Source organism: Aphelocoma coerulescens, chromosome 4A, assembly GCF_041296385.1.
Source record: "Aphelocoma coerulescens isolate FSJ_1873_10779 chromosome 4A, UR_Acoe_1.0, whole genome shotgun sequence".
Classification (NCBI taxonomy): Eukaryota; Metazoa; Chordata; class Aves; order Passeriformes; family Corvidae; genus Aphelocoma; species Aphelocoma coerulescens.
Window position 1 is genome coordinate 12,961,468 of NC_091018.1, and position 13,711 is coordinate 12,975,178.

A 13,711-nucleotide genomic window follows, 5' to 3' on the forward strand; every position below is an offset into this window, starting at 1 on the left:
AGGAGGCTGTAGCCAGGTGGGGAGTGGCCTCTTCTCCCAGGCAGATAGCGACAGAACGAGAGATCATAGTCTCGAGCTGCACCAGGGGAGGTTTTGCTTGGACATTAGGAGGAATTTCTTCACAGAAAGGGTGATTAGTGGAGTGGGCTGCCCAGGGAGGCGGTGGAGTCACCGACCCTGGAGGTGTTTAAGAAAAGACTCAGTGCCGTGGCGTGGTTGACATGGTGGTGTCCCGTCACAGGTCGGGATCAATGATCGCAGAGGTCTTTTCCATCCGAGTTGATTCTGTGATTTTGTGGTGCTGGGGGCGGCGAGTCACGGAGCGCCTCGGCGCTGCGGGGGGTGGGTCCCCACCGCCCGCGGACACCTGAGGCCCGGCGGGCGGGGCGGCCTTGGCTCCTACCCCGCTCCTGCTCCCGGCCCCGTTCCGATCCCGCTCCCGGCCCCGCTCCACTCGGGCCCCGGCCCCGCTCGGCAGCGGCGGGGCGGGCGCGGGGCGGGCGCGCGGTCACCTGACGCCGCGGCCGCCGCCATTTTGTCTGTGAGCGTAAATGTGAAAGGGAAAGCCGGGGCGCACCCGCGGGCGGAGGCGGTAGCGCCGAGTGGCGCCGGGAGCCGAGCGATCGCCGCTCCGAGGAGCAGCGGGAAGAGCCCCGCGGCGGCGGCCGAGAGGAGCCGCTGAGGCGGAGCCCGGCGAGCGCTCCCGCCGGAGGGAGCCGCCGGCGCCCTTCCCCCGGGAGGCTGCGCTCGCCCCCGGCCGCGGGGGAGCCGCCGCCCCGGCCTTGCGTGGGGACCGCGGCGGAGCCGCCGCCAGGGCCGCGGCGATGATGTCGGGGCAGTCGATCACCGACCGCATCACGGCGGCGCAGCACAGTGTGACCGGCTCGGCCGTCGCCAAGGCTGTGTGCAAGGCGACGACCCACGAGGTGATGGGCCCCAAGAAGAAGCACCTGGACTGTGAGTAGGACCCGGCGGCGGGGCCGGGTGGGCCCGGGGTTGGAGCTCCGGGCAGCCGGTCAGCGGGCCCTCCGGCCGCGGGCGGGGGACAGGGGAGAGCCGCCCGCTTGCACCTGGGGTGTCGTGTAAATCTGGGTGGACCTGACTGGCGTGATCTCCAGAACTTATTTTCCACGTGGAGGGAGCGAGGTTTGTAACACCCTATCGCGCCCGGGGAGCAAAAATATTCCAGCCTCGTGAGCTGTTGCCGGTGAGAGCTGCTTAGCGCTTGTGCTCTGGATACAGTGGTGCTTTTTAATCCGGCACCTGGGGAAAAGGTGTGTTTACTGTTGCAAGCCAGAATTTAATTTTTTAAGCGCTGTTTCGTCCTTCTGTGCATCCTGTGGACTACAGCCGTTTAAATATTTCGAACATTTCCTGAAATATCATAGTTTTCTGTCTTACGGCTCGCGAGACTAGGTAAAAGATTAGAAGCGAGGGAAAGGGATAGGTTGACCAGTGCGTTTCTTCTGGATGAGAGAATGTTGCCGATAATACATTTAAACTTAATATCTTACAACCCCTTTCTCTACACCAAAAGGTGCAGAAAGTTACCCCTGAAATCTACAGATATATGGGTGGTGTTGCTTGACTTCAGGCTTTAGTAATAGGGTAGCAGTTGGAGTTCCTGTCTGCTCATAAGTGCACAAACCTTGTACGTTCTGTAGCACACCCGCTCCCCAGCGCGTAAAAGCGAAATTAAGTGTGTGTGTGTGTTTCCATTAAGGAGAGGAAAAAAGGCGTGAAGCCTTTTGCTGGTTTCTTCAAAGACAGGCTGGTAGTTTTGCACGATTCGTACAAGTTGATGGTACTAAAGGAGCTGCTGTTCAGACTCTCAGCAGAAGCGTTTTGGGTTATATTGTTTGAGGATAGTTGGGATGTGTGACCCTGTGACACTGGTCTGCTCATACTGGCCTGTGTGAGAGCTTTCGGTGTGGATCAAACAGTTAAAACCAGCCAAATACATATTTCATTTGTTACTGATCTGAATGGGTGGGATCCAGCTACAGTAGCAAATATTGCAGCTATTGTGTTGAAATTAAAAGCCTTAAAACTGGGTAACTGACAATTTCTTTTTTAAAGATACCTTTCTAAAGTTACCTTATTTCTACTGGTCTTGTGTTCTGCCAGTGGTACAAGTTAATGAGGTAACTCCTGAGTCCAGAAAAGGCAACATAACAGGAAGCCAGAAAGTGGTTACAGTTTGCTCAATAGTTTGAAAGCTGCTGAATCCTAAAAGAGGTAGTGTGTTGTTTGAAGATATTATTGAAATAATGTCATCTACTATAAGTCACCCTCAGAAAAGAAGAAAATGGAAACATGGAACAATTCTTAACTTGAGAATATCATAAACTGAGATTGCCTTTTGACTAACAAGTTCCTTTTGATCCCAGGCTGTTTAGAGCTGTCAGTCAGTCCCCTGAAGGTCCCTTTCTGTGCCAGATAAGTTCTGTTTTCTGGTGTGATTCATTTGCTCAGACTTTGGCCTAAGACAGACAAAAATCTTGTTGTGACTTGGTATCTGAGGAATGATTTGGTGGGGTAGGGAAAAAAAGATGCAAAATACGGTACCTTAAATATGTCGGTAAGGGGTTAAAAAAGTCCCAGTGAACATGCTGGTGTCTTCATCAAGCATACCCAGGCACTGCTTTTCAAAGATCTGCAGCCCTTTGAGTGGCACTTCTTATTTTTTCACTTGTACACAAGACTTGCTTTTATTAAATGTGAGCAGGTAGACATGAAATACTGTAATCTCTGGGAAAAAAAAATCACAGAGTATGTTTTTCCAAGATACAGTGCAAGTAGTTCCCAATTTAAGTATGTTATGAAGGAAAACATAGCTTGGATTTAATGTAAAACTCTGGTAGTTGTACTCTGGTCACTACATGTGTGTGTCATTCAAAATGCTACACCATCTGGTATTATTTGTAATTGCTGCTCAGGAAAAAGCTTTACCAGGAACATTTTTTTGAGAGTTGCTGTAGTTGTATCAGAGATTGTGGAGGAGTATCAGTTTGGGCTCTCTGTTCAGATTAATTCTTAAAATCCCCTTACTGCCAAGTTTCCTCAGTAAGAAAAACTGGGGTATTACAATATAGGTTTTTATAGAAATATGTTACATATGCAGTGTCTGAACTAGTATTTAAGAGTCTTGGGGTTTGTCTGACTACTAATTGCTGAGTAGTATAGTCATATTTTACTTTGAGTGAAAAAAACACACACAAAAAGCAACCCCAAAAATCTAAGAAATGTCAGTGGGAATACTTGGGGATTTACCTTTCAAAGTAGGTCACAGTGTCCTAAATAAGTCAGCAGATCTATTTCTGTAGTATTTTGTAATATTTTCGGATAATATAATATGCTATATAGAGGCTGATCATTCCTCTTAGTGGAGCACCTGAATGTCTTGTCTCTTCTTTCCTAGTGTGGGTCCACTCACTTCCCTCAGCCTTCTGAGTGTGGTTTGCAGCAGAGTGGGGCTGTTATGTTTTTGGAGGCAAACCTGCTCTTGTCTAACTTCTGAAGAGTCACAAGAAAAAAGACTAAGTTAAAGCTGTAGCCAAGCTGGTGACTGGAAGAGTAGACTTGAGTGTAGACCAAAACTTGGAAAAAACAAACCCCTGAATTAATTGCAGCTTAAACTTTTAAATTAACAGAGTAATGAAAAAACAGCTCCTGTTTAACTTGTATACAGCCCACTTAAGAAACGCAGGGGAGGGGAAAGTAGTTAATGTTGCTAATCAAGACTTAGAACTCCCATATGTATACAAGCTTTGGAAACCTTCTAAGAAGTGGTAATTCTGGCACTGTAATTCTGGTACTGCCCATTCTTTCTTTTGGCAGCCAGAGCTGTTGACTGTCAAGTGAATGGTGATGCAGTGTGATTCTTGCAGAGATGTGTAAGTTGTGATACAGGACAAAGGCAGTTTCTTGAACTCTTTACACAGATTAGTGGCTGTCATTAATTTGAAGTTCTTTAGCAATTTGTGAAGTTTTTCAGTACAATAATTGAGGAAATTTAACTTGAACAAAAAAAAAAAATAGGTAATACTGTTGGAATCTATATATGGGGGTTGTATATAGCTTTGAAAAAAAAACCATTATGGGCTGTCTGTCCTGTATCCTTGTTTAGTGGGGGAGTGGAGCAGAATAGCTGAATTGCTTTGCTTCTGGTAAAGTAACTCAAAATTCAGATTTAGCTGTTATTATTCAACTGAAGCTTAAAGATTGCTCTCAAATGTGCACTATAAGAGCACATTGGCATAGCAATGTTTGTAACAATTGAGTGCTATCTTTTAAGTCTTCCAGCAAAACTGGTTGCATTCCTTGGCTAACATTGAGAAAATTGGCTGAAGTGGCTCTGATGTTCTACGTTTTTGTAATGTGCCATTTATCATGCAACTTTCTAGAAGAAAATGTATTTTTTATTAAGATTGCTGGGGCTGAGGACAATGGTCTTAATTCTTACATCTGTCTTAGAGCAGCTTCAGTCCTTCAGTTCAGCTTCCAAAATGGAAGAAATACATTAATATTAAACCTATATGGTTGCCTTTAACTTATGTATTTACAGCTCTCTGGAGAGAGATTCCTGACTCAAGAAAATTATTATTTTTCCTGTTACTTAAAAGTTGAAAAGTATGTCAGGTTTTGTTAGTGCCTGGCTGAGAATTTTCCAAAAACCTGATATATGTATATTTTATTTTGTTTTTAATATCTGGATTTATGCATGCTGTTCTCTGAAGAGCTATATAGCTTCATAGATGATGTGCCAGTATTTCAGATGAGTTGTGGAACAGAAATACTCGGTACTCTTCTAGGCAGTAAGATTTCCACAGCTCTTCCAGGCTGCTTGGAAGCCCCTATGGTACTCTTCTGGTTTAAAGCTGTTCAGTTTTTTTTCAAAATTTTTTTTTCTTTTCTTTTTCCTTTTTTTTTCCTGTGTGATGTTAACATGTTTCTAAATTCCATTCTAGAAATAGCACCACAGTTTCACTTGCAGCTGAAATGATTCCTCTGGGTAATTGGCAAAATGCTTTGAGTTGTGAAGTGTTTATGTAAGTACTGCGATAAGAAAATGAGCATCACTCACCCTATGCATTTCATTCCAATTTTTGCTGCCAACATCCATGTTACTGTTGCCCAGCTGTCAGTCTCTCAGGTGCATGTGTTCCTTTTTACTTCCAGATGTATGGGGATAATAGCCTTTTCCTTCTGTGCTACCAGCTGTAATAGATCCCTACAGTTGTCTCTGTATAGATACTCCTGTTGCAGGCTTAGAAGAATCGTATTAGAGAAGGGGCACTTTTCTTTTTATGTATCTCAATTGCAGAATTAAAATGTAATGCCAGCTTTATTTTTATTACTAGTTGTAAAACAGTTATTTAAAAAAATACCCCAAGTAGCCTTATTGAAGCCTTGAAGTAGCCTTATTTTTAAACTTGTGCTTTTGCAACACACTCTTAAGAAAGTCTAATTTTGTCTTAAAATTGCACTGAGATTTTTTGCTTTGTTTAGTATTTTAGAGACATTTTGTTTGTCTAAGCATGTGTTCTTCAGTATTGGTAACTGTGGCTTGTTTGTTAGGGTGTTGAAGGAGATTTTGGAATGAAAGACAATGCTGTTCTGACTACCCCCTGTAAAAATTGTCTTCAGGGCAGCCTGTGGGTGTTGTCTTCAGCGCATGTCTCGAGTGCATGGGACTGGCAGCTCACTCGAGCCCTCGAACCTCAGTCACAGCTTGAATTAGACTCCCAGTGGCCCTGCCTATGTGAAGTATTTCATTTTGGTTGCCTTTTGAAATGGACAGACATGTATCTTACAGAAGCCAGTAGCACTTGCTGGAAAAACTTATTAGCACTTCCACAGAAGTGCCCACACTTGAGAATCAAACAATAACGAGAGCTTCTCAAATACAGCAGAGCTCTGTCAGCTCCACTCTGTTACTGTCACTTGACAGAAGACATCTGCATGGCTTCTTGTGGAAGTAAACCTTTACCTGGCATAAGCCAAAAAAATGTTTTGTCTGTTTTATGGATGTGGGGCTTAAGGAGGGCTCACGAGTTAGAGCATTGGATGCAGGTGCTAACAGTAGGATTCCTGTCACATTGTGCCCGAGCAGCACTGTAAGAACACTCAATAGCAGTCGCAGACATTAGAACGTGCAAAGGATCTCCCAGTGTTAGCATCATCTTGGCATCTGCTGGAACATCTGCTGGGAGACCTTAGCTTGAGGGAAGGTGACAGGACTGAAATCTCTCTGGAGAGCGCTGGCAAAATATGAATGAAAATAGCTTGGCTAGCTTGACTGGAGAGCAGCAAGATTTTAGGTTTTAGCCTGGATCTTCCTTCCTTTCATCCATTATTTATTAAGCATGTTTAATATTGAAAAATCTTCAGTGAAAAATTTGACTTGCTTACTGCTTATGTGAAGCAAAAGGATTTTGTGCTGAATTAATGTTTTTGACAGGCTGTGTAGTCATTGACCTCAGCAGATCAATGGAATTTCTTTAACTGTTACCTGGTGTTATAGATATTGCTTTTTATAGAGTTTGTGGGATTTTTGTTGGTTGGGGTTTTTTTGTTGCTTGGTTGGTTTTTATAAACTAAGAGTAGGACTTGTAATAGTCCTGTAACATTTCTGTGCTGGGTACAGACACATCAGCTGCTGCTCTTAGATACTGCTCAGTATTTTCCATGTATCTCCATAATACTTGATTATAAACTGATTGGATTTAGGAAGACTTAGTTGCCTTAGTGTGCCTACTTAGAAACGTCATAACAAAATCCTCATTCAGTTGATGAGGCTGTTGAATTACAATTTAATATTTTTTCTATGTATAACTTCTGGGATTGGGACTTGCTTCATTATATGGGGCAATAATTGCCTGTGAACTGTTTGGACTTCTAGGTTTAAGTACTTCTTAATTTGACAGAACATATGATGATATAGCCATGAGTAGGGAGAAGTAGTTAAAAAATTACATGGGTTTTGAGAAACTTCACATTTGTAAGTATTGAACTATTTGATAATAGTTCTAAAACTATTTGATTTGACTCATCAATAAGGTTTTGATGTATAGCTTGCTTAAAGCTTCTTTCCAGTGCTCTTCTTTTTGTGTAGTTATTTCAGCATTTTTGTGTGTTGATAATAAGAGTGAAAGTTTTCATCCCAGCTTCCACATTTTGTACATACTTGGAAACTTCTGACACCTGAATGAAATCAGTAACTTACTACCACTTGCATTTTATAGCTTTTTGCCTTGATGAGATACTATCTAAAATTCTTTACTCTGTTAAAATTACTCTGGTTATTAAACTATTTTAAACAGTGATCCTTAATCAAAAGATTTTGTTCTTAATAAATTGATCTTTAATTAAGGTACGTCTGTAATATACTCTGTGCACTAGAAAGATAAAAATCCTAAATGGAGTATTTCTGTGAAATACTTTGTCCTAAACTGTTGATGTGTGAGCTCTAAGTTCACATTTAAATTGCTTATGATGACACAGTCTGTCCTCTCCGTGCTGCTTCCAAGGCAGAGGAGTTGGCTGTTTCAGTGGTGCCAACACCTTGGAATTGAGTTGCTGCGTGGCTTCCCAGGCACCTGCCCTTCTTCGGGTCCTTACCCAGACAAGCCCCACAAACAGCAATGGGCTCTGCTGCCAATGGGCTGCTCACAGGCTCAGCTTAAATGAGAGGTCACAAAGGAAGCTTTTCAAACCAGATGTTTGTTTTACTGGCTTTGCCCAGTCCTCAGGGTGTACTTTGATCACACCTGAGCCAAATTTAGCACAGAGAGAAATAAACGTCTGATGTGCATGTCTTGAGGGGTTTAGAGTAGTCCTGGATTCAGTTCTCTGCTCTTTTCTCAGTCAGTACCTTCTTTAGCCTTCTCAGGCAAGTGCTCTTCCCATGTGTCTGCTGGAGCCTGTTCTGGTTTTGTACCAAATTTCAGGCAGAGTCTTGAACCTCTCTGTCTCTGACCTCCCAAGTTAATGTTCTACTATTGAGTTTATTGTCAGTCTAGGACACAAAGGGCTTTTTTATATGAAAGCCTGAGACCCACCATGATCTACCACAAACTATTCAGTAGGCTTGTGACCAGGTGTTTTTTAAGCTAAGTGGAAGGGTGGATAGATGCAAATTCTTGCTCAATTCTTACAGAAAAGAGGCTTATTTTACAGATTTGTAGCATCTCATTTGCCATCATGTGTAAGTACTCAGGCGCAGGTTGGAGTGGCAGGCTTGTGCTGCCTGTTGATCTCAGGAGGTTGGGATGTCTCAGCTCTTCCTTGCTTCTCAGATTTTCACTTTTTTTGTTAGATTGAGTGGCCTCAGGCATTGAGCATCCAGAAGGTTGCTTACACTGGCTTTCAGAAACTAATTTGGGCTCCATTGTGTATCTAATGGAACAGGATATTTATTGATAATATAAGAGATACTGGGACTCAGTAAAATTATTGAAATACCTTTGAAGTTCATGCTTGGAGTCTTTCAGTAAAATGCGGTGAATCTGAGTAAGGAGGGTAAAGGAGCTTAATTATTTCTTAAACAAGGAACTGAAGTTAATGCTTCCATTAAGAATTCTCAGTGTAAAAAACACAAAATAACATGTTGATCCTCTGAGCATGTAACTCATTGTAATGCTTTAATTTTTTTCCCCTTTAATTTAGATCTAATACAGTGCACAAATGAAATGAATGTGAATATTCCACAGTTGGCAGATACACTCTTTGAGAGAACTGCAAACAGTAGCTGGGTTGTAGTGTTCAAAGCTCTAATTACAACACACCACCTCATGATGTATGGAAATGAGGTAAGACATGATTCGTTGTGTTAAAGTCTCCTTGACAGCTTTTAAAAAATTGTGTCAGTCTGTAAAGCATTAGATATGTACTTCAGTTTTTCAAAGATTTTGTTTTTCCTCTGCTGATGGTTCTAAAGTATTTGTCCAGAGGGGAAAAAAAATATTCCTTCATGATTTCAATACCAAAATATATCAGTGTTTCCAATTTACCTGCAGCTATCTTGGTTGGTCTGTGAGGGAATGAGTGACCTTTCTAGAATAAAGACTTAAAAAACTTCTGATGAGCTTTACTTCATTAGGGTAGTGCTTATCAGTAAGAGCACAGCAGAAGAGTCTTGTTAGCACTCCATAAATGTGCAGCCAACCTAATAACAGATAAGAAAGAATACTTGCTAAAGGGGAGGGAAATGTGGTGACTAGAATATTTGATCTTGCAAGACATCATCTAATGGGTTGAGTCTTCATATGTTGTTGCTGTTAACATTCCTCTGAAACATCTTTCTGCTGCATTTAATTCACTTAAATTTTTTCATCACGATTTTTTAAAAGCTTCCTAGTCAATAATGTGGTGTTAGAAATGTAGCCTCTCTTGCACAAGCCTTATCTTAAAAGCTAAACTTTGGTCAGGTGGCAGTCCTGAACCTGTGTGTGGTCACTGACCTAAGAAATGATTGTTGACTACTGGTAATATTGAAGTGATGATTCTTAAAAGTGCCTTCCAGCCATTAAACTGCTGGGAAAGCCTGGTGATCCTCCTCTCTGCAAAGCTCTATGAACTTGTTTGAAATTACCTGTAAAACATAGTGTGCTCTTCACACTACAGCAGTTAGAGCTGTGTCAAACTTCAGGAGCTTGGATAATGCAAGTAGTATTTTTGTTTTGTGTTTTCCAGCTTGTCTGTTTTAAAGTACAAAGTTAACTAAACAGCTTCCTCTAGGATTATTTGTATTTTATTCATGGGCAGTGATGTCTCTTCGTTTAGTTTAAATTTATATTTTTGCCAAATAGAGTTTTGGACTTAAGAGGCTTTGCTAATAAGTATTTTCAGGTTTTCCTCCAAATTTTTCCCTTTTAACTAATTTTTATTATTGATAGAGATTACTAGAAACAGTTACAAGGTAAATGTAATTTGCTTGTAATATGCTTCTACATTTTGACTCCCACAACATTTAAATCATCAACTTTTTCTTCACCAACAGCGCTTTATCCAGTATCTTGCATCCCGGAACACTTTGTTCAACTTAAATAACTACCTGGACAAAAGTGCCATGCAGGGTAAGGACCTTTCACTGAAGGAAATAACTCTACTCCTTTTTTCTCTGTGATGGTACATGTATTGATGCACACTAGGAGCCAAATGACATTTAAATGGAAGGGTATTTTGATTTTTATTGCATGAGACACCAAAGAATGTCCACAGAAGACTATAGACACAGGGAAAGTGAGATTCTGAGTTACCTAGGTGAGTGCTAGAAATCTGTCTGTAATGTATGTAGCATTGCTAACACAGCTGTAAATTTTGCTAAGTGAGCTCTTGATGCTCATTAGAATAAACCTGATGAATTGTCAGCACAATAATAACTTTTGTTGTTGCATTTTAAAGCCTCAGGAGTAAATATTTACTGTTAAGGTGCATGGAATGGTAACTAGGATGTGCTTATATTTAGGGAGAGCTTCTTCAAATCTCTGATAAGTCTTTTAATTACTTGCTAATGGTAGAAAACATTTTTAGGTCTTTATGTGGGTTTTGAGGGATGGCAGATAAGTTACCAAACTCTTCAGCATTTTACTAGGAATATATTTTTGTTCTAATTTCAAGAACATCTTAACAAGAACTGCTTGATGCTTGCCTAATCTTTTATGCTTGGTTCTTGTCTAATATTTTAATGTGTTTAGGTGTTTATTCTCATAATTGCAACAGTTGCTTTCCTAATCTTAGCAACTTGGGAAGAAACTAACATCACATCTCAAGACTCTGGAAAGTGCCTAGGAAGTACTTTTAATGTAAAATAGGCTAGTAGGAGAACAGTTCTTGAGAAGAACTGAAAAACAGTACCCCTTCAAAATGTCTAACTTATAAATGCTTACCTTTTAGGCTATGATATGTCTACCTTCATTAGGCGATACAGCAGATACTTGAATGAAAAAGCACTTTCATATAGACTTGTAGCAGTTGACTTCACCAAAATGAAAAGAGGGTAAGGCTACTGCTGCTGCTTCTGTTTGATCTTTTTCCTATTGCAGGGGGTGGGAGAAGGGGGAGCACAGTTGTTCTTGAGCTTATCATAGAATGCTGTTCTTTGGGTGCTTTGAAGCAGTATTGTACTGTTGCAACAACACAATGTGTGCTGAGGTCTCTGTATCTTGTAAATGTGTGTCTTTTACTCTGTAGGATAGATGGAGTGATGAGAACTATGAATCCTGAAAAGCTTCTGAAAACCCTTCCAATCATACAGAACCAGCTTGATGCACTCCTTGATTTTGATGTAAGTACTTTAAGCTCAATGTTAAGTAACACTCTCTCATTTTGAAGTGAGAGTTTTATTATTTTGTTAAATACTAATTTACTTTCTCATTGCTTTCTACACAGGCAAATCCAAATGAACTAACAAATGGTGTTATAAATGCTGCCTTTATGCTCCTCTTTAAAGATTCCATTAGACTTTTTGCAGCATACAATGAGGGGATTATTAATCTTTTAGGTATGTGAGAATTTTTTTAGCTTTTGAATTTTTATGAAAGATACTGAGAAAACTAAAGAACATAGGCAATTTCTGACTGCAGTTTCCTAATAAATTGTCTCTGCTCTATTGCTGTTAAATGAAGCCTGTCTTAGTTTTAGTGACCAGGAGCATAGGCTTACACATCCACTTCTACCTGGAAGAATACATGTTGAAACAGAAAGTGAAATGAGAGGATGACTGGTGAGACTGGAACAAAGATACCATAAAAGTGCAATGGATAACCTTTGCAATTGGACTGTAAAGGTTTAGTGAGATACATGGTGTTTTGAGTATTTAATTTACTCACAGTATAGCTGAATTCTGTTTTCCTGTACTTTCTTTAAAGCTTGACTTGTCACCTTTGACTGGTACCTGAATCTGCCTGAGCTGATTAGATGAAATGTAGGAGTTTTTGTAGAAGGGTGATAAGCTCTTAACAAAGCTTTTTCATTCCTATTTAAGCAAATTTATGAATGAAACAATCAGTTTGTTCTGTTAATCCATTAGTTTTTACTCAGTTACGTATTTGTAAGTATATAGGGCAAAACCATAAGAAGTGATGGATGTGGTTGATGCTCCTTTTGGTAGGTCAGTTCAGTGTATGTAGCCACTTCAGTATCAAAATATATTGATACAGGGTCTAAAAAGGTAAATAAATACCAGGAATATTTTCAAATGATAAGATCATTTGTCTCATTGCCAGCTAATAAGCTGACTTTCTGAAAATATTCACCATAATACCTAATTTAACAATTTGCACTGATTCACATCCATGTTTAATAAATTTTTGCATTATCGTGTAATACACTGAAACAGAAAAATCTGTGGTTTTTTGTTGACTGACTTACTACAAAAGGTTTCAGGTATTCATGTAAGCTTGAAAATCTGAATAGCTTTGGGTTATTCCTGTCTGTTCTCTTACTGAAGTTTGTCTCAAGTTAACTTCTATAATACAGTGTCAACTTTTTGCTGGGGAGGATATTATCTTACAAGAGTTCTATTTGCATCCTCAGAAAGATATTTTGATATGAAGAAGAACCAGTGCAAAGAAGGCTTGGATATTTACAAAAAATTTCTAGCCAGAATGACCAATTTGTCAGAGTTCCTCAAAGTAGCAGAGGTAAATAAATCTACATGTATGGAAAGGATATAATTTAGCTGTCTGTATTGGTACAGTATCAATATTCATAAAAACACCTTTAAAAAGATTGTTTGTTTAACTTCACTATAAAAGGAAGTATTCTAGAGATTAGGTATCTTAAAGATTGTATATGCTTATTAACATGGAGTGGGATTCTGGGGTATCCTTTTTATTAGCCAGACCACAGAAAACTTTCTGAAGTATCGTTATAAATTTTATGGATGCTCCAGAACGTATAAACTGTATGTTACAGGCTATTTAAAGGTATTTATAGGGCTCTCCTTTACTGTAAGTGCTAAAAAATGGAGAAGTAGTTTCACTAAGCAGTGTAACTGTTTCTAATGCTTTTAGTAGGCTTTTCTGCATGGAAGTTAGGCTAGATGAAAAGCTGAGTTTGCCTTGAGATGCATTTTAATGCCTTTGTGACTTCTAAGGTGTGTTCCTAGTGAAACTTGTACCAGTTCAAAATATTATGAATATCCCTTTATAATATGCTAGCTTCTATGTCACACTCGGACACTGCTGGGTTTTAGTTCCATTGCCACTGCATGTAGTAACGTACTTTTTTCTTCTTTTTTTGTAAACCCAGCAAGTTGGAATTGATCAGGGTGACATTCCAGATCTTACTCAGGTCAGTGTACATTGCTTATTGATTAACCCAATTATGTTGTTCTTTGTGTTTTTGAAGGTTGGTGTGTACCATAGTAATCATTCTTCTCAAGACTGTATTCTCTTCTATGTATTTATAGATGGGAAATATGTGAAGTAGCTTCTCACATGCATTAAATGTAATCAATCCTTACACTTTGCAGCTCTTAATGAGATGTTTTGATTTTTAAAGCAGTAAAACTCACAGAAAATAATACTTTTCAAGAACTTCTGGTTTTTATCACAGGGGATTCCATGGCAGGTAAGCCAGAAGTATCTTGCCATACCTAGAGGAAAACCTATTTTACTATAACTTAATGACAGTGAGCTGGTTCAGTTGAATTTTTTTTCTGTCTCTTAAAGTCTGAAGAATAAATTTGATGTTTCTATATCAT

The 13,711-nt window shown here is 40.0% G+C and overlaps 1 protein-coding gene across 5 annotated transcripts in view; it reads left to right on the plus strand.

Annotated features, from left to right (window-relative positions):
- The first annotated feature begins 522 nt into the window (after positions 1-522).
- LOC138110453 (phosphatidylinositol-binding clathrin assembly protein-like) overlaps positions 523-13,711 on the plus strand; it is a 29,117-nt gene continuing 15,928 nt past the window's right edge. For 3 of the 5 annotated variants that reach the window (XM_069015357.1, XM_069015358.1, XM_069015361.1), the window contains exons 1-8: positions 523-957; positions 8,671-8,813; positions 10,004-10,079; positions 10,900-11,002; positions 11,197-11,290; positions 11,395-11,506; positions 12,541-12,647; positions 13,258-13,299. In XM_069015357.1, the coding sequence (XP_068871458.1) occupies positions 825-957; positions 8,671-8,813; positions 10,004-10,079; positions 10,900-11,002; positions 11,197-11,290; positions 11,395-11,506; positions 12,541-12,647; positions 13,258-13,299 (810 nt within the window). In that variant the 5' untranslated portion in view covers positions 523-824. Of the gene's footprint in view, positions 958-1,129; positions 1,147-4,975; positions 5,052-8,670; positions 8,814-10,003; positions 10,080-10,899; positions 11,003-11,196; positions 11,291-11,394; positions 11,507-12,540; positions 12,648-13,257; positions 13,300-13,711 lie in introns of those variants that run through there. The other 2 variants (XM_069015360.1, XM_069015359.1) reach the window with 2 other exon arrangements.